The sequence below is a fragment of the Dromiciops gliroides genome, chromosome 1 (genome assembly GCF_019393635.1).
Source record: "Dromiciops gliroides isolate mDroGli1 chromosome 1, mDroGli1.pri, whole genome shotgun sequence".
In the NCBI taxonomy this organism is placed as follows: Eukaryota; Metazoa; Chordata; class Mammalia; order Microbiotheria; family Microbiotheriidae; genus Dromiciops; species Dromiciops gliroides.
The window spans coordinates 545687392-545708290 of record NC_057861.1 but is presented as its reverse complement, the minus strand read 5'-3'; the positions used below and the strand labels follow the sequence as shown (position 1 = coordinate 545708290).

At 39.4% G+C, this 20899-nt stretch overlaps 1 protein-coding gene across 2 annotated transcripts; it reads right to left on the bottom strand.

Annotated features, from left to right (window-relative positions):
• Window positions 1-1747: 1747 nt before the first annotated feature.
• GP2 (glycoprotein 2) lies at window positions 1748-17231 on the bottom strand. Of its 2 annotated transcripts, none has more exons than XM_043975898.1 (11): window positions 17185-17231; window positions 15024-15148; window positions 12518-12958; window positions 12296-12415; window positions 9169-9380; window positions 7245-7393; window positions 5676-5921; window positions 5415-5577; window positions 4584-4665; window positions 2934-2981; window positions 1748-2497 (listed from the first exon to the last, which is right to left on the bottom strand). In XM_043975898.1, the coding sequence occupies exons 2-11, from the start codon at window positions 15094-15096 to the stop codon at window positions 2436-2438; spliced, it is 1596 nt and encodes a 531-aa protein (XP_043831833.1). In that variant the 5' UTR covers window positions 15097-15148; window positions 17185-17231; the 3' UTR covers window positions 1748-2435. The 2 variants fall into 2 exon arrangements, with proteins under 2 accessions (XP_043831833.1, XP_043831834.1); XM_043975899.1 differs by having other exon boundaries at window positions 2934-2978.
• Window positions 17232-20899: the final 3668 nt, after the last annotated feature.

Sequence of the window (20899 nt, the reverse complement as noted above, 5' to 3'; positions counted from 1 at the left end):
CTTCAAGCTTTAGCTTTGGAAATCACAAGGTACCAAAAGAAAAAAGAAACAACTCTTCCTAGGTGCCAGTGCAAAAAAGTGAAGAGAGAAAGCAGAGGAGGAAAAATATAGTAGAGTTCAATTCAAAATTACTGGATTTGGATCATACTTCTGTGTGACCTCGGACAAATCATTTAATCTCTCTGAAGCTCAGTTTCCTTATCTATAATAAGAGGGCATGAAACTAGATGAGTTAAAAAGTCTCTTCCCACTCTAAATCATATGATACATAATGAAAATGCATAAAAGAAACTGAATTCATGGTACTTTTTATCATTACTACAAACCATTGTTATTATTAGCTTTATTAGGAATAAAACCAACAACAATAATGACTAGATTGGTAGGAGGTATTCTATTAATCATCCTACCCCTGTGGCATTCATCTTTTGTAAGAGGAGCCAATGGCCTCCTGAAACAATTCTACTGTGGGAGAAATAATAATAATAATAATAATAATAATAATAATAATAATAATATGACATTATATTTGTAGAGTGTTTTAAACTTTTCAAAGCCCTTTTTGTAGGAATTTTCTCACTTGATCTTTTCAACAGCGTTGTAAGGTAAGATAGGCAGGCACTATCCAAATTTTACAGAGGAGGAAACTGAAGCAAACATGAAAAAGATAACATGCCTCAAGTTGGACCCCCATTTGGTAATGGAAGCTTTTATCCCTTCACCTTCTTTGGAGGGAAAAGGTGAATTTAATAATAAAAGCTAGCACAACCCTGGGATAGAGATGTTATTATTATCTTCATTTTACAGATGAAAAAACTGAGACAGAGGTTAAGTGACATCCGGAGTCAAACAGCCAGTTAAGTGTTGAGGCAGGATTTGAACTCATGTCTTCCTGACTCCACATCCTACATTCTATCCACTGTACCACCTAGCTTCCTGTCCAGAAATCTTTTCCCCATGGAAAGATGACATAAAAAGACTATCCATGTTGGAAGGATAGGGATAGAGAAAAAAGAGGAAGGATATCTAGTGGTTTGGAATGTAACTAGGAACACAACCATCACAAAAGACACCATTCCAGCCAATTCTTCCTTTAGACCAGTGTGGTATGGTCAGAAGAACATTGAACTTGAAGTTTAAAGAAGGGATTTCCATTCCAGTCTTTCCACCAACTGTGTGAACCCTGAGCCTCAGTTTACTTATCTTTAAAATGAATCTTATTAAACTTGTATTACATACCCAATTAGGCTATTTTGAGATTCAAATGAGTTTCTTTGTAATAAACATGTATTCTTAATACTGTTATTATAAACCATGTGGTGGCAGGAGGTGATATTGTAGTGAGTCATTTCTACCCCTACTCCCCACCATTAGATCTCTGCTTTTAAGCAGTTATTTTCAGATATCTTCTCCCACCATAGAAACAGGGTTTGTGTCCAGGAGTCTCACATTGATTTGTATCAACCTTTTCTGGGATCAGGAAAGTTCTTGGTAGAAAAAATTGGGATACCGCATATGTAACATAAGATTCAGAGCAGGACTGGGCCTTATAATCATATAGTTTCGTGTCCTCATTTGATAGATAAGGAAACTGAGACATGAAGAGATTAAATTATTTTCCCAAGGTCAAACAGAGTAAAAATTCAAATCTAATAACTTCAAATATAACTGTACTACATTCTATTTCTGTTTCACCTCTTTTTCAGGGTTTGAGAACAATGAACACTGCCCATCCAGGTCACCTGGGTCACATGCTTTGATGAATGTTTATTAAAGCTTTTCCTAGAACCAGGCTGGATTCCACTTTGGTAGCTGCTTATTATTCTATAATTTTGTTACCCAGAATCAGAGGTTGGGGGTAGTGGTGGTGAGGGCATAGGAGGGATTAATTAACTTCCTTAGCTCTAGCCTAGGTCACCACTTAACACCTCAGGTCATTTCATAATGTGAGGTAGATGGGGATGCATCATGGGGAACTGTCCCATTAATTTACACTTAGATCTCTGTATCCATGACCAAGCAGCTCCAATCAAAAAGTCTGATATCATAGGACCTTTGTGTCATTCCTGGATTCAGGACTAGGTAGAGATAAAACCTTGGTCTAACATACAGATTCTTCATACCATGCCAGGCACCTAGAGGGCTCTCCTAAAAGGTTCTTCCATACTGCTGAATGAGGCACAGGTCAGAATAGATATATAAAGCTCCTAGTTGAAAGCTATTCCTCTGAAAGAGAAATAAGATAAAGGCACTGACTACTGCTATTATTTTTTTTAAAAGAGAGATACTACACACTTGTCCGTACTTCATAATTATTACTAAACCATATCCTCTATGTTCTTCAGAGAGTTAAAAGGCGATGTCCAGGATGAGCAAACTTCATTCAATAGAAGAAGGTACCATTTCTATAGCCAAGAACATGATAGCCAGCTATATTAATGGAACAGAAAAATCCCAAGGACAGACAACAGCAGTCCTGGCCAGATCATTAGGAACCCTGAAACATAAAAGTGAAATTATCAAGTTATCTTCCTCTGATCTCATGTTTTGGTGAGGGCTGTCAGCAAACCTGGCTGCATTCCTGTTCACTGCACTGAGGTAGAAGAGAAAGAACTTATCTCCTGAATAGACTTCGAGATACAACGATGCATCCAGCTAGTGTGGCTGCAGCCACTGAGGACTACATGAAGCCTCCTCTCATATGCACATCGCCTTTATTTGTATATCTTATACTTACTAGCCTTGTAATTTGCAACGCTGTATGATAAGGTGCAGCTGGGTGGTACAGTGGATAGAGCGCTGCTCCTGAGTTCAAATCCAGGCCTTGGTGATTTTTATTGTATTGTAATTGTATGGCTTATGGTTGGGGTGGTCCTGGCCTTCCTTATATCATATAGTTAACTATAATAAAGAAGGCAAAAGTAATAACTTACCTAAAGGGCTGGTGGCTCCACTTGTGACAGGGACAGATGGGGAATCTACTAACAAGAACATAAAGGTGAGTGTCCTATCAGCCAAGCTCTTTGAGTCCTATGAGTCATCCTACTTCTGAAGAGTAATAATATGAAAAATGATGGGGTAATGAATGACTTATCACATTTATATCTCCACAGGAGTACAGGACAGCTCAAATCTTTAAAGCAGAACCTACTCAGAGAGACTGCCTGTTGCTTCCTTCCTTTCCCAACCCCCAAGTGTTCTTTCTGCTATGTGGTAACGAAAGACCATTCTCACTCACCCCTTGTCGCCAGTCAGTTGCGAGATCTTACCATCTCAACAACATTCCTTGTATCCTTCACTTTCTTTCTTCTCATATCCTAGTTCAGATCCTAATTTTCCACCTGGACTATGGCAATAGCCTCCTAATTGATTTCCCTTCCCCAAGTCTCTCCCCTTCTCCAATCCATTCTCCTCCACACAGCCAACAAAGCCATCTTCCTAAAGTGTTAAAATGCAAGTCTGACCATGTTGCCCTTGGTTGAATAAAGTCCAATGGCTCCCTGTTATTTCAAGGACCAAATATAGACCCTTTTGTTGATCTTCAGCTTACTTTTCCAGCCATGGAAAAGTTTATTGTGCAATAAATACATTACTTTCTTTTATATACACTATAGCTGAACCAAATTGGACTTCTTACTGTTCTTCATACAGAATACTCCATTCCCATCTCTGCCTTTGGACAGACTGTCTGCTATGCTTGGAATGCGCTCCTTACCTCTGCCTCTTAGAATCCTTAGTATTCTTCAAGGCCCACCTCAGAAAATACCTCCTGTATTCCTGATTCGCCAACTATACTTTAACTGCTAGTACTTTCACCACTCCCCACCCCCATTATAAAATCGACTTGTATCTATTTTGTATGTAACTCTCTATGTACACATTGTTTCCCCCAACTAGATTGTAAACTCCTTGAGGGTAGGGACTATTGAACTTTTGTCATTATATCCCCAGTGCCTAGCAAAATGTCTTGCACACAGAAGAGGCTGAACAAATGTCTGTTGGTTGATTAACAAGTAAAGGAGGCTATGAGGCATGGAACATGGGAAGATAAGCTAATACATATATATGTTTTAATTTTAAAAATTAAAACCCATAAGCTCAACCAATAAGAATATTAATGTAAAAAGTGATTGGACTGTATCCCCCCTCACCTACCCCCTCAATATGTAATATGCTTATTTCCTTTTTTAAAACTTCTTTCACATTTAAAGCTGTCCTTTTTGCTTCAGGCTGTGTTCTATCAACCAACCCTTCTCTCTAATTCTCACTTCTTCCTCTCCACTCAATAACATGCTGTGTTTGCTTGGTTGCTTCTATCCTTCTTTTGACCCTGATGCCCATTCGAACTGATTCCCATCTCTCTTCTCTCTTTCAATGACTTATTTCCTCACCACCTACTCATTCCCCAAACCCTTACCATGTAGTCCCCACCCCCTCCACCTTACTACTGAAAGTGCTCTTATCAAGGTCACCAATAATGTCCTAACCACCAAATCCATTAACCAAATAGAAAGTTAATTGGATCTTATTCCAAGGATGTTATGAATGACCCCACACTCTCATCATTGTTAAGTTCTTTTTACCTCTCCGGGCAATAGGTCCCAAATCCAGAACATGAGCTGTGTTGATAGTAACTTCACTGCGGTGTTGAATTCCAGAGCAAGACTGTTGGAGTGGAAAATTCCTATCAGATGAGCTTCTAATTGGAGATTTCCAACTGACACATGCCCCTGAACCCAGAAGCACTAACTTTGGAATCAGTCATGCTTTCCATATGTCTTCCATCATCCAGAATACTATAAGTTTCTCTTTATTAGCCTTTCCACTTTTCCTTTTTCCTAATCCAAATATCCCCAATAATCCAAATATGTTGTTCATATGCTGTTCAGTGTATTTGTCAGAAATATTATCTTTATCAGTTCCCAAAGTGACCTCAATTGGGTCCCCATAATTTTGTATCAGATTTAGAATTGTATATCCTCCAGACCACTCCTCCAATCCACATGATGATATATGACCTCCTTTACCTCCTTACCTTTCCTATCCACTTTCTTCCAGTAAGCAAACTTTGATTACCATCTACCATATCCAGAATTTTCCCCTTGACTTGACACTTTCTTTTTAGATGTCTAAAACCCTAATGGTGCCTTTTTACAGACAGTGTCCTTGAGTTAGTGGATTGGGGTAAGGTAACTTCTCCTTTGCTCCTCAGTAATTTCTTCTAAAAAAAGGGAATCCCAATCTGAAGTGGAGTGGAAAATACCCAAAGAAAATGATTATTCTAAGCTATTTTATACTTAGCAAAGCTCCTAAAGGCAAGGACCCCATCACTCTAGTATGATTTGGAGAACTTATAAATGAACACTGATTTGGGGCACTGCAGAAGAATTCAATCATATTTAAGATGCACTTACTGGACGACATTGTTCTTTGGCACCGCCACAGAGATGAACTTCACAGTGCAGGTAGACAAGGTCATGATTTCCAGCAAACATAAACACTTGAACTGAAAAGCGACCTTCTGCAGATATCCCGTTCTCCTCCACTCTGATGGTTGAATCATGTAAGTTTGGGCAGCTGTGAGGATGATAGTGGTAAGGTTATCCTATAAGGACCCAGATGACCTATGGCTGAAATTTCATTTTGCCCCCAGGTAACCATTAAGTGGCAAATACCTGTTCCTAATGATGAAATACTTTATGGGGTCAGTTGGATCTTTAGTGGGTGTGGCATAGCAGTTCTTCATCAGTAGCTTGAACTGGGAGGTATCCCCTTGATATAAAATGGCACCCACATAGAGTATGGATTCAACAGATAATACAGCAGTGGAACCTTCATAAGGGGAGGTGTAATTCTGGTCTTGGAAGAGAGCCATTCTCACTAGGAATTTTCCTGAGCCAGCGGCACTAATGTTCAGAGCACTAGAACAAGACCAATAATGATAGAAACATCAGCCTTTTACCTTTCATTCTTTCATTCAACAAATATTTATTAAAAGCCAACTGTGGGCAAAGCGCTGTGATGAATGATAAGGAAGACACATCCATTAGACAATACAATAGCAGTGCCTTAGAGCTGAGAGCTTATAGTCAATGGGGTTGAGGCACAAAGACAACTATAACATGCAACATCGTATGACAAGGGCATTAGAGATAACCAACAAAATTCATGTGAGAGGTGGAGGGAAGGGGGTCATTACCAACCAGAGGGGAGTAACAATGAACTGTACTCAGGGTTTACAAAATGGAAGCAGTTGCCTCCAATGGTAAAAAACACATTTGAAGTCAATGTTTTAGGAAGTCAGTGTTTTATGAGTTTGATCTCCTTATGGGCTATGGAGCCTTCACCTACCCCACCCCCACCTTTCCAGTCTTCTAACACCTTATACACTCTACACACACATATTCTTTCTTGTTTGTTTGTTTTTGTTTTGTTTTGTTTTTGTGGGACAATGAGGGTTAAGTGACTTGCTCAGGGTCACACAGCTAGTAAGTGTCAAGTGTCTGAGATTGGATTTGAACTCAGGTCCTCCTGAATCCAGGACCAGTGCTTTATCCACTGAAGTGCCACCTAGCTGACCAACACAGACAGTGACACTGGCCTACTTGCTGTCCCATAGACACTGTCTCATAGTTCTGACCATTTTCACTGACTGTCCCCCATGCTCTCCCTCCTCATCTCTACTTCCTGGTTTTCCTGGCTTCTTTCAAGTCCCAACTAAAATCCCACCTTCCATAGGAAACCTTTTTCAACCCTCATAATTCCAGTGCATTCCTTCAATTGATTATTTTCTATTTATCCTATATATTGTTGGTTTGTCCATACTTGTTGGCATATTGCCACCCCATTAGACTATGAGCTCCTCAAGTGCAGGAATTATCTTTTGCCTTCCTTTGTATTCCTAGCACTTAGCACTGTGCATGGAACATGATGGGCACTGAATAAATGCCTATTGACTTATGATTTGTTCCATAACTTCATGCTGTTTCTCCACTCCTAGCCAAGATAAAATGGGCACCATTGGTCACAAGTAAAACAAAAAATGACATGACAATTATAAAAACAAATGAGCCCTAACTCATACTCTCTTGACATTGGGTCAGTGGTAATATTCTTGTAACCAGAGCAGATGAGGATATACGGTGAGTGCCATCCATGCTACATACGTGCTCTAGACTGTAAATTGCAACTACATATATTGATAGATTGCACCATTCACCAAGGCAGCTCTTCCAGTGTCATACCTGACAATAGGCTTCGTGGCTGTATGGAGACTGACTTTCATATCCAGGGGGTAGGCACACTGAAAGTCAATGCCGAAAACTTTTTCTCTGATGATGAACTCGTTGGCCAAGGTCAGGGTGTTTTTATAAATGGCATGAGTTGCATTTCTCTTGGGGGGAAAAAATATTCCATGTTACTACCCTTACTTTTAGACACATAAGTAGCTTCAGCATTTCTTCAGATACCTTCACTGATAATCTCAGTAGTGGTTTCTCACTTTTAAAATGGCATAGATTAACTTTTATGTTTCTATCTTGAAAGAGTAACACCTAACCATACCCCCTATCACCACCATCATATACACACATATGGATGCATGTATATGTGTATTTAAACATGTATATGTAAATATATATTCATTTACCCAAAGGGGAAACAGTAAATTCTCAAAACATTTTAAGGCAAAATTCAGTTTGCTTGATTTTAATTTTTTAAAATACTATTTAATTTTTAAAATGCATCTATAATATTTTGTACTTTTAGGGGGCATTACAAAATTCAACCAATAAAGAGACATCATAGTTCCTCGAAGGTCTTAGAATCACTGTATTGTTTTTACTACCACCATCATTTTCATCATCACTCAATGGTGATGACGAATTTTAGAATTAGAGACCACCTTTTAAATCATCTGGTTCCTTCATTTAATAAATAATGAAACCAAGGCATAGCTAGAACTAGAACTCATGTCTTCTGACTCATTCAGTTGTTTTCAACTCTTCATGACCCCATTTGGGGTTTTCTTGGCAGATACTGGAGTGGTTTGCTATTTCCTTTTTCAACTCATTTGACAGATGAGAAAACTGAGGCAAAAAGGGTTAAGCAACTTGCTTAGGGTCACACAACTAGTAAATGTCTGAAGTCAGATTTGAACTCCAGAAGAGGAGTCATCTTGACTTCAGGCCTGGCACTGTATCCACTGTACTACCTAGCTCATTCATTACCACTTCCATAATTTGGATTTTTCCACGAGTATATTCTGAGCCTATTGCTTTTCATTGAAATGTCCCCTCTCAGGAATTCAACTTTGAAGGGCATCAATGTTGTTTGTGGAGATGAAATGAATTTAATTCTAGATGTAGTAGACATATCCCTTACAGCTCTGTAAGGGATAAATGTGGGGCGACAATTAGCACATTTTTGATCACCACATGGTAAAGTCTTTATTAAATGAGATCATCAATGTAAAGCACTTTGCCAACATTAAAGTATTATAGAAATATTAGCAATTTAGAGGTACACTGGAGACAGCTCAACCAGTTGGAAATCCAGTTGTTAAATTTTGAGTATGAGCATTATATTTCTGAAATTCCAAACATTACAAGTCAAGACTTGATTTATTATTTTGTTTTGTTGTTATTGTTTTGTTGATTGTCTAGACTTAAGAAAGAAATAGAAAATATTAGTAATGCAGATTCAACCTCGCAGTGTGTCAAGTATGCTTTCCCCACTGCAAGATCTGAGTGTAAAACATTTACCAGCACATATTATTATCATCATCCTAGTGCAAGATAATGATTTCAGCAACCCAACCGAAGTTGGATGTCAAGCTTTGGAATGTCCCAAGAAACACTCTGTTGACAAGAAGTGGGTTAAATTAAGCTCATAAAGACCTCATTCATGAAGGGACTGACAAAGGAAGGATTATTTACTCTTTCCCCATGATAGAGAATTGACATCACTATCTGATGTGGCAAATCCAAGCCCTGGATTGTCATAGAATATGCTTTTAATGGGTAGTGGAGGGTGGGAGGTAGTTGCTGTTGTTGCTGCAAAATTTAAAAAAATAGAATATTGTTGTTTTGGGGAAGATGGGAAACATCAGTCTTGGACTTCTGATCTCTTTCTATCTCCTAGAAAAGAAAGAGTTAATTCTAATCCTACCTCCAGAGTTGTTCCACATGCTCCAACGCGTGCTGGGTTCACCACTGACAGTTTGTTTTTCTCATCTATCTCCAAAAACCCACTGCAGTTCCTATCTCTGAGGTGGGCAAATATCTCGCCAGTATACCCCAAACTCTCCACTTGGCATTTGTCCAGAGACACTGTGATTTCTTCAGTTCCACATTTCAGTAGAGGGCGCAAGTTGGCAACATCTGAAAAATCACCAGACATTCTAGTCAATAAAGTCAGTCAATGAACATTTGTTAAGCACATACCAAATTCTGCAAAATGTGCTAAGCAATGGGGATACAAAGAAAGGCAAAAGACATCCACTGTTCTCCAGGAGCTTCACAGTCTAATGGGGTGGACAACAACCAGTTACAAACAAGCTATATCCAGGATAAATTGGAAAGAATCCACAAAGAAAAAACACTTGAAATAAGAAAGAGTGGGAAAGGCTTCATGCAGAAGGTAAGATTTTTGCTGGGCTTTGAAGAAAGTCAGGGAGGGCAAGAGATGGACATGTGAAGTAAGAAATTTCCAGGCGTGGGACATATCCAGTGAAAATTCCAATGCCCAGGGGCAGGAGTTTGAGTGTCTGGTGAGAGAAATGTGATTGTCCTCCATTGGAGTCTGAAATCAGGAAGCGGGCAAAAAGACACAGAATCTTAGGAATATAGAGCTAGATCTAGAAGGGGCCTTTTAGGTCATCTAGTGCAACCTCCCCATTTTGCAGATGAGAAAACTGAGGCTGAGTAGTTTGTCCAACACCATCACACAGGTGGTTAAGATTCCAACCCACATCCTCCAACTCCAAACTCTTTCTGCTTCTCTGTGCTTTGTAATAAGGTCATTGACAACAGCAATAAAAATGAACACTTGTATCACCTCCTTTGTATTGGGAAACATGGAACAAAGAGTATATTCAATAATACCTATTTCCTTTCTTGCTACAAAATGAAAAGGGGCAACTGCATGGTATATACAGTGATAGGCCTGGATTCAAGAAGACTGAATTCAAATCTAGCCTTGGAAACTTACTACCTGTGTGACCCTGAGTAAGTTGTTTTAACCCCATTTGCCTCAGTTTCCTCATCTATCAGGTGAGCTGGAGAAGGAAATGGCAAAACCCTCCAGTATCTTTGCCAAGAAAACCCTAGTACCCCATATATAGGAGGTACTTAATAAATGCTCATTTAAATGAAGTGCTTTTGTCAATATAGAGCAAGTGATGATGGGAGCTGTAAAATAGGATTTGGTCTAGTATAGCTTCCCTGAATTGTGGGAATGGCTGAATTTGCCTCTGGATTTCTCTTCCTGAAGGTTTCAGGTAGGAGTACAACTAGGCAACCTTACCCACCTGAACTGCTGATAATATACTTGCCTGTCCATACCTCACTCAGCCACCAAAGAATTACCTAAAAACACAGGTCTAACCATGTCACTCCCACTATTTAACATTTTTTTTAATTTAAAGTTTTGAGTTCCAAATTCTTTTTTTTTTCTTTTTTTTGGTGAGGCAATTGGGGTTAAGTGACTTGCCCAGGGTCACACAGCTAGTAAGTGTTAAGTGTCTGAGGCTGTATTTGAACTCAGGTACTCCTGACTCCAGGGCCGGTGCTCTATCCACTGCGCCATCTAGCTGCCCCTCACCCCCACTATTTAATAAACTTCAGTGGCTCCCTATTACCTCTGGAATAAAGTACAAAATGCTCTGTTTGTCATTTAAGGCCAATCACAACTTGATATTTCTTATTTTCCTAACTTGCTATATTTTACTCCCTCCATGTTCTCTGATTCAGCTAATCTCCCTGCCAAATGAGAATCTTTGTACTGGTTTCTCTCTCTCTCTCTCTCTCTCTCTCTCTCTCTCTCTCTCTCTCTCTCTCTCTCTCTCTCTCTCTCTCATATATCTCTCTTCACTCTCCTCTTCTTCTCTCTTCTCTTTGTCTCTTCCCTCTTCTGTCTGTCTGTCTCTGTCTCTGTCTGTCTCTGTCTCTTTCTCTCTCTCCCTCTGCCTCTTGGCTTCCCTGGTTTTCTTCAAAAGAACTCAAATGCCACCTCCTAGGAGAAACCTTTCTGAGTCATCTTTTCTTCCTTCCCAAGCACTGCCCCCACCCCCACCAGTGCATTCTCTCTGAGATTACCTTCTGTCTACTCTGGAAATGGTATAGTAGCTAGAAAGTTCAAATCTGGCCTTAGATACTTACTAGCTGTGTGAGCCTGGGCAAGTCACTTAACCTTGTTTATCTCACTTTCTTCACCTCTAAAATGATCCGGAAAGGCAAATCACTCCAGTATCTTTGCCAAGAAAAATGTGATCCTGGGCAAGTCTGTCACATAACCTTTTTCTTTTTTCTTTTTTTTTTTTTTCGTGGGGCAATGAGGATTAAGTGACTTGCCCAGGGTCACACAGCTAGTAAGTATCTAACGTCTGAGGTCAGATTTGAACTCAGGTCCTCCTGAATCCAGGGCTAGTGCTTTATCTACTGCGCCACCTAGCTGCCCCCCACCTAACCTTTTAACCTCAGTTTCTTCATCTTTAAAATAGAGATAATAGGGGCAGCTAGGTGGCACAGTGGATAAAGCATGGGCCCTGGAGTCAGGAGGACCTGAGTTTAAAATCGGCCTCAGACACTAGACACTTACTAGCTGTGTAACCCTGGGCAAGTCACTTAACCCCAATTGCCTCACACACAAAAAAGAGATAATAATAGTACCTACCTCACAGAGTTGTGAGACTCAGATAATATAATATACATATATATATATATATGTGCTATGTAAATATTACTATTTGTATACTATAACATAATGTGTATAGTACAATAATATAATTTGTCTAACAATATAATTTATATAATACAATATAATATGTCTAGGTGCTATATAAATATTACTATGTCTTTGCCCTTTTTTCAGCTCTTAGTCTAGAACCAGGCACATAGAATAAACTTAACAATTAATAATCCATCAGTTGGATTAGTCTATCTTGCTTTGACCCCTAGCTATACTAAGTATTGTCTCACCCCCACTCCTTTACTACTTGTAGTCTACAGCTTCTGCCTATGCCCAGCATGACCAAAGAGTTTTGGTTCCCCACCAGCCTTCACATACTTGCACCTACCAGAAATGTTGAGGTCTTGTCTACAGTGACAGCCCCAGGTACCATTGACAAGTCGACATTCCTCTTGGTGGGAACAGTTGAGATCACATTTTGGCTCAACTGGATCAATCGTGTTGGGGTCTACAGTGGGTAAGGAGGAGAAGATGAGGGCAAACAGACAGAGGGGTTGGTGAGCCACACACTAGCAAGAGCCCCAGAGTAACCCAATTTCCAACTGCTCACCTGTACAGTATGCCAGATCACATTCAGGAGTTCCATTTAACTTGTAGACATAGAATCCACCTGGACAAGCCTTCACCTTCACCACTGTGTTCCAAAGGCAGCAATTATTGCTCCAGTGGGCACAGGCTGTGCGAATAACAATACCTTCCTCTTTCAATGGGTGGCTCCCATTCAGCCACAGTGGGGCATCTGTGCCACATCTATTGACTGGCACACACTTCTCTGGTAACCGTACCCCACCCGGACCTGAAAACCGATACCAGCCTTCTTTATCGTCATCACATGTCTTCACATTAGTGCTTTGGGTCGAGCTTCTCCAGGCCTCCACAAGTGTGGTATAATTATCACAAGGATCAGAACACACATGGGCCCCATTTATCCCTGGTACTCCACAGTCTAAGCCCAGTTGATAGGAACTACGTAAGAGAGTGTTTGCTGAACCTAATAGAGTGAAGAAAAAAAAAAAAAACAGGCTCATTTTAACTGTTTTGTTATCGTGGATTGGCATAAGGCTAGTTGGCTAGCCTTTTTTGATTCACCTTCTCCCCAACTGCTAGTACCCTTCCTTCCATACTCTCTTGTGTTTTGATTTTGTTTGCATTTTTCTCTTTATATTTATTCTGTAAGTACTTATATGTGTACTGGCTATCTTTGCCACCTCCCCTCCCCCCATGGAAATTTTGTGAGTAGGTTTTGTTCTACTCTTTGTATTTTTATACTCAGTGTCTAGCACAGTGCCTAGCACAGAGTAGCTGCTGTGGATAGAGTCTACTGTTTATTTGTTGTATGTTTACCCTCTTTTTTTTTTATTTTGGTGAGGCAATTAGGGTTAAGTGACTTGCCCAGGGTCACACAGCTAGTAAGTGTTAAGTGTCTGAGACCAGATTTGAACTCAGGTCCTCCTGACTCCAGGGGTGATGTTCTATCCACTGTGCCACCTAACTTCCCTTGTTTACCCTCTTTTTGATGTAATATCCATCAGCTAAGTAAATATAGGGCTGAGGACAAAATTGTCAAGACAGCCAGGACAAACTGACTTTCTGACCTTTGAGAGAAGGTTTCCATGGCAATGAAATCACTACAAAAGCTTGAACAAAGTGGAGTGGAGGAGAGAAAAAGGGGGGAAAAACCCTAATTGATTTTGGAGTCTAGAAATCTGGATTTGAATCCTGGCTTTGTCCCTACTTTCTTGAGGCAGCCACACCTGAATTTCATTGGTATAGTAAATTCCTTTGACTAATATGGATTGGCATCTTTTTTTTCTGCAGCTTCTTAGGGGGTCCCCTGGGGTCATTAAGAAGTTGTGATTTGCTCTGGGTTACACTGCTCAGTGCTGTCAAAGGTGAGGCTTCAACCAAGGTCTTCTTGTTCCAAGCTGTGCCCTCTAACTGCTATGCCGTGTTGCCTTACTTTTTTACTATATCTGTGTGATATTGGGAAAGTCACTTCGCCTCTATGCATCTCAGTTTCTGTGTATATAAAATGATGGATTTGCAGAAGGGTAGGAGGAAGGGAGCAAGCACTTTTCCATTGTCTGTGATGTGCCAGACACTCTTACGAGTGCTTTACAAATATAATCGTTCAGCTCTAAATCCTACGATTCCTCTTTTTAGTTTGTTGGGCAGTATCAACATATCTTTAGTACACAGAGACTGTGTAGGAAGAAGTAGAGACTGAGACCCTTAGAGCTGGAAGGGCCATTAGTGGATCTAATACAATCCCCTGTTTTAAAGGAGAGCAAACTGAAACTCAAGGTGTGAGAGTGACTTGCCCAAAAAGTTAGCAACAAAACTAGGACAGAGCCCAGGAATCCTGAGTTCCAGTCTACTGTTCTTTCTAATGTGACCTACTCTCTCCTACTATACATAAAAAGAAGTACTTTGCAGAGGGAGTACTAAAATGATTGAACTCATTACCACCATCCTGAATTTACCCTGCCCTTACCCCCACAGAGAATACAGGATGAAAACATGAATGAGTGAAAGAAAGATTTAGGTAAACTAATGGATGATGGAATCATTAGGGAGATATTCATGAGAGTTAGACATCATAGAATTATAGAGTCAAAAGAAACCTTCATAAGTCATTAATTCTTATTATCTTATCCCCAGAAGAGAGGGGGACTTGGCACCCCAAGATTAAAACCCAGGCCTTCTGACTCCCTAATCATTGTTCTTCTTACTGCACCATTCAAAGACTATCATTACCTATCTTTTCTTTTGGGGCTTTCCCCACCCCTCCAACCCAAGTTAAACCCTCCTACCTCCTGTTTTTTAAATTTATTCCTCCTTTTAGAAGCCTTCTTTAAAGACCTATCCATAAAGTTAAAAAGCTATGCTCTCAATTGATGTCCATAAGTGAACTTTAGTCTGCAGTTCTTTACTATTCAAAGTCATACTCTGCTGCCCCTGGTATCCCCATGCCCATTTCCTCCTCCCACCCTAACCAACCTTGCCAGATTGTCATATTGAACTAGAGAAAACCCAAGACACCAAGTAACACTCACCCTTCTGGGTAGCAAGTGCCAAAGTGAAAAAGTAGTAGATGCAAGCTGCAAAGAGGAGGTAGACCCGCTTCATCCTGACCTCTGGGGTGGCTTCTTATGCCACAGTGCTGGAAGTTTTTGTATGGCTGTGGGGAGAAAAAAGCACCAGGTTAAAGTGAAAACTAAGAAAGTAACATATCATTGCTGATCATGTGACAGGCACTGCAAATTGGCTTCCTCTAGAAATTGAATTCCTTCCAAACCCAACCCTTTTACTCTTCCTCCTGCTCTTTATGATCTAGTTAAACTCACCTTCTATCTGTTTCGTACACATGACACTATATCTCATGTCTCCATGTCTTACCATTAACCATTTCCTTTGCCTGAAATGCACTCCCTCCTTTTTGGTGCCCTATAGAGTCCTTCTCTTTAAGACACAGACAAAAAACTAAGTAGAAGTATGTATAGAATTATTTTACATATTCACACACATATTTATGTATAATGGTAACCATCTCTAGGGAGAGGGGCATAGGAAGGGAATAAAAAAGGAAAAAAAGAAATTTACATGGTAACTTTATTATATATTTAAAAGGAACAGCAAGTTGTACATGACAGATTGACAGTTTCATGTGAAAACATCTTTTAAATTATGCTATGTTATGCAAATGCTTGTTTTATTTTGTGAATTAAAGATAAAATAAGTATATTTTTTAAAAAGACAGCTCAAGAGGGCCGCTAGAGGGCGCAGTGGATAAAGCACTGGCCCAGGATTCAGGAGGACCTGAGTTCAAATCCAGCCTCAGACACTTGACACTTACTAGCTGTGTGACCCTGGGCAAGTCACTTAACCCTCTCTGCCCCACCAAAAACTAAAAGAAAAAAAGAAAAAGACAATTCAAGCATTATCATCACATAAGGCATTTCCTGATCCCCCAAATTCTACCAAAGTATTTCATTACTTTGCAAATATGTGTATATTTATTACTTTATACTGTGCTGTGTGTCCTGATTTACATCCTTGATTTCCACAGTAAACATAAACTCCTTGCAAATAGGGATGGTTTCATTCATTATATGTGTATCCCCAATGTCTACCACAGTACCTGGCACACAGTATGTTATTAATAAATACTCAATGATGTATTGATTGATATCATAACTGTGTCCCAGACAGTTGAGTAAATGTAAGACTTGTCTGTCAAATTCCATTTTACTGTTGACTATCATTTCATTTCTAATTAATCTTCATTTGGCAATGGCTTCAAAAACTGTAGCTTTAAGTTTTTGACACTTTTACCTCCATAACCTACCAAGTTGTTCGTAGTATATAAACAAACCCTCAAAAGTATTGAGAGCTCAAAGGAACTCTGAAGTGAACCTTTTGGTGGTAGGACTTAGCACCCCCTCCTATGTCACAAGGTCCTAGTATAGCTACCTCATTTTATAGATGAGGAAATTGAGGCCCACAACAATGAAATGACTTGAAAAAATGTCACACGGGTAATAAATGACAGGGGAATGATTTGAACCCAAGTCTTCTTATTTCAAAGTCAGAGGAATAAATGTATGAACAAAGGGTAATCAAAGAATTTAAAGGAAAACAAAATTGGAAGATATTAGAACTATCACAAATGCACTTACCAATCAGCTTCAGAGAACCGATGGTGCAACATACCTCCCTCATCTTGGAAGAGAGATGGTGGATTGCAGATGCAGAATGAGGCATATGTTGTCAGACATAACATCTTGGATTATTTTGCTTAGTTATACAAATACTCTCAACATCCTTTAAATCGCAAAGCCCTGGGACAAAGACTCTATCCACCTGTCCTAGCCATGGCTCCACTTCAGAAGCACAACAATAAAGTCAGTACTCTGAAAATGAGAGATCAGACTCGGCAAAATTTCCTTGAAGCACATTAGAACACTAACTACTAACATAGTTAGAATTGATATTCCTGCAACTGGCAGGGCAAGATTCCAGACATTAACAAATTTCAAGGTACGGAAAATGTCTGCCTCTTATTTTACATAGTAGCCACAGTACTGCTGATATAGAGGTACACTGGGATTCTGAAAATTTTCTAGGAAAGAGTTAAGCTGAAATAATATGGATCTGTATGAGAAGGAATGGACTAGAGACCAACAAGTTCAGGCCAGACTATGCCATTGGACTTACCTTGCAGTTGAAAGCAGTGGCTTTAAAGGCTTTAAGTCTTTAAACTGCGGCCTCTCTGAGAAAGCAACTTTTGTTAAACTATTTGGTTTTATTGGCATTCATAGAAGGACTTGACCTCCCAAACTGCCACGGGGCTTTCCTTGATTGGTGGCCCAGGTCAGAAAAAAGATGGAAATAAGAAGTGTATCTTACTGGTTTGTATACATTGAGATAAGAATTTCATGGTTAGGAAGTGACCATGAAAGCAATGCCAAGAGGCCTCAGTAAACCCCAGGCAAAATAGTCATGCCTGAAAGAACTGAGTGAAGTGGATTCTTTAAGTTTGGAGTTGGGAGATACTTTTTCAAGTTTTTAGTAAAGTCTAGTGCAACAACTGACAATTTCCAGGCTGTACATAGTGAGTATGTGATGCTCATTTCCCTTATCTGTGTAAAGTTATAGCTTAATCCCCAAATTAAGATTCTAATTCCTTTATCAAGAAGAGAGAAGGTCCTGGCATTTTTAGTATATTAGAAGCCAAAAGAAAATATTGCAACCCAATATAGTGTGAGGGCCAAAATTTGATATACGGAGCATTAATTGGGTGACTCGCCAAAATATTGGGGTCCCAGAAATATGAGGGACCTTTAGGTTCACCTTCCCCTCTGAACTACCCTTTTAGATATTTCTCTCAGGCCAATAAGAAAGGAGCCTTACAGCTTTAATTCACAAAAGGATCAGATTTTATTACTTGGGAATTAATTAAACAACAAAAGTGAAACTAATAAAAATCAAAGATAAGAAAATAGTAAAAAGAAATACAGATAAATTCTCTTAACTCTAAACTTAACCTATGCAATCCCCAGATCATTTCCAATTAAGCTAATTCAAAGGAATTTAGGGTTTTCTGTGTTCACTCACCAAAACCTGGAAAGTCTACAGTTGCTTGCACCACCAGAAGGGGAGAAGCCAGAGAGAGAGAGCTCGAATTCTGAGCCTCAGCCTACCCTCATGGAGTGTTCAATCTTCCTCCCCCAAAAGGGGAGGTCCTTTAAAAACTGCCTATGGAGAGTTCTCCTTCTGACCTCAGTAGCATATGTAACTTCAGGGTGGGACAGGTATGGCCCCTTCCAAATGAGTCAGCTAAAATTCCAATAATTTTTTACCACAAATAATTTTTACCACAATAGCTAGGACATATAGCTATGGTAGATGACCCATTTGGAACACATGCTGAGGAAACAGCAAAGGAATAAAAAACTTGGGGAATATATCCAGTGAGGGAAGAAGGGTTAAGGGGGGAGAGAGGGAGCTGTGAAAAATGAGGATTAATTTAACCTCACCATGGAAGGAAAGATATTATTGAACACTCATCTCCTCTTGTCTATCATATTGTTAATATTAATATTAGGATTGGAATTGAAGGAATTGAAGGAACAAGCTGTATTGATTGATACATTGGGGTTTTTTTAAATCTATAAAGCAAAGAATATAGAGATAGTAAGATGAAAATTTTTATTTCAGAGTAAAATTATATATGTGTATATATACATATGCATATAAATATATGTGTGTATACAAACACACATACACACTTTTTTCATTAGTTGACATTTTGACATTCCTGGACCTTCTCTTGTTAACTAATAATGAGAGAAAAGTAGAAAAGAAGTCCACTGATAAGACCTCCTCTGTTCCTTTTTCAGGCACATAGAGTTATTTCAAGAGTTGGGCTTTGTAAGGGATATAATCCAAGAAGGATTAGATTAAGGAAATTATGAGAGCATTAGCCTGTGTTCCATTAGAATTGGCACTAATAAACCAATGTCATGGAATTATTGATTCTTAATCTAGGGCCTGTAGACAGATTTCATGGGGTCCATGGACTTGGATAAGGGAAAAAATTACCTCTTTATATCAATATAATTATTTTCCTTTGTAATCCTATGTATTTTATCCTTTTAAAACAATCATCTGAGAAGGGGTCCACATGCTTGATCAGACTGGCCAAGAAGTCTATCATACATAAAAAACATTAGGAACCTCTGTCTTAGATTAAATTTCTATAAAGGAAAACCCAACATCCCAGTCTGCTTACTTATGTCTATTCAAATGAATTGCACATGTGTTTTTACAAGAAAGACCAGATGAGTGAATATGGATGGTTTAATACATTATGTCCCTGTTACTGGAAACCCCAAACAAAGCAAATTCTGGAAGGTAAATAACATCAACTTTGTCTATGAAGGTCGGAACATTATTACGGGTATGTATGTGATATTAAGAAGCTGTTTTATAGAAAATATTTTACTTAGGCCTAACTTGTTGATATACACATGTGTTTTCCCATGGGAAACAGTAAGCTCAGCCAATGAAATGTGACCTTGGGCTTTTCCCAGAAGGGTAGTTGGAGCTTCCAACAACAGCTGAAGCCAAAGAAGCCTTTTCCCATTAGTATTAAACCTTACAAATCTATTCTCTGGAAAATGTGCCTTTTCTCTGGGGGCATCTCATAAAAAATAGTTTTAGCGCTAGGAGGTACCTCACAGGTGATAGAGATCAATCCCACTCCTTTAACAGATGAGGAACTTAGAACTAAAGGGAGTCTTAGAAATAGTATCCACAATTTGAACCCAAGTCTTCTGACCGATTAACACCTTAGTCAGTGATAGATTTATTTTTAGAGAGATCTTTGGAGGGCTCTGGACTTATTGTCCTCTAGCCCAAGAATGCTAGCTTTAATATAGAATCCCTTCCAGATATATTTATGAGTTTTAACAAGACTTAAAATGAAAAAAAAAATAAGAAAATCAAGACAGACAAACACAGAGAAAGATGGAGACAGATATGGGAGTGAGGGGAGATAGAGAAAGGCAGAGAGAGAAGAAACCAAGAGGCAGAAACAGAGGCAGACATGGGAGAAATAGGAGGGGAGACAGAGACAAAGGAAGACACAAGGGGAGGGAGGGGGAGAGACAGAGACACAGAGAGACAGAGAGGGAGGTAGACAGAAGAAATGGGAGGAGAAAGAGAGAAACAGAAAAGGAGAGAGACAGAGACAGAGAGAGAGAGAAGAGGGAGGGGGGAAGGGAAAGACTGAGACACAGGGAGAGAAGGAGAGAAGAGAGAGGGAGTGAGAGACAGAGAAAGAGGGAGGGAGAGAAAGAGAGAGCAGGAAAGAGAGAGTAACTCAATGCTCCTCCCCTGATTTCTCCTCTATAAAGGGGGACTTGACACCTCAGTGATATAAGAAGTACTGAGGAAAAGGAATTCCCTATATCAATGTAGTTCAGCACCTTCTTTGCAAATTTTAGTTTCAGAAAGTTGGTTGGGGGCATGAGAAGTAAAATTCCTTCCCCAGGTGTACACAGCTAGTACATATCAGAGGCAGAGCTTGAAACCAGGTTTTCCTGGCTTTGAGGCCAGACTTCTATCCATTATGTCATGATGGCTCTCTTCTTATTTCAAAATAAATGAGGACAGGGCACGCTGTTGTATAAAGACCTCTTTCTTATTACCCTCTATGAAGTTTGCTTCCATCCATTTTATTATAGCAATCTAAGAAACAGCTATGATATTTACTTACATAAATTCTCCTCTCACTTTCCCTAATATTTTCACTCCAAAAAATGAATGAGCAATGGGAAACCATGCAGGTATCTAAATCCAATCCAAAGAAGAAAGCAAAGAAACAAGAGAGAAAGTGAGAGAACCAGTTGGTCAGGGAATGCTAGGG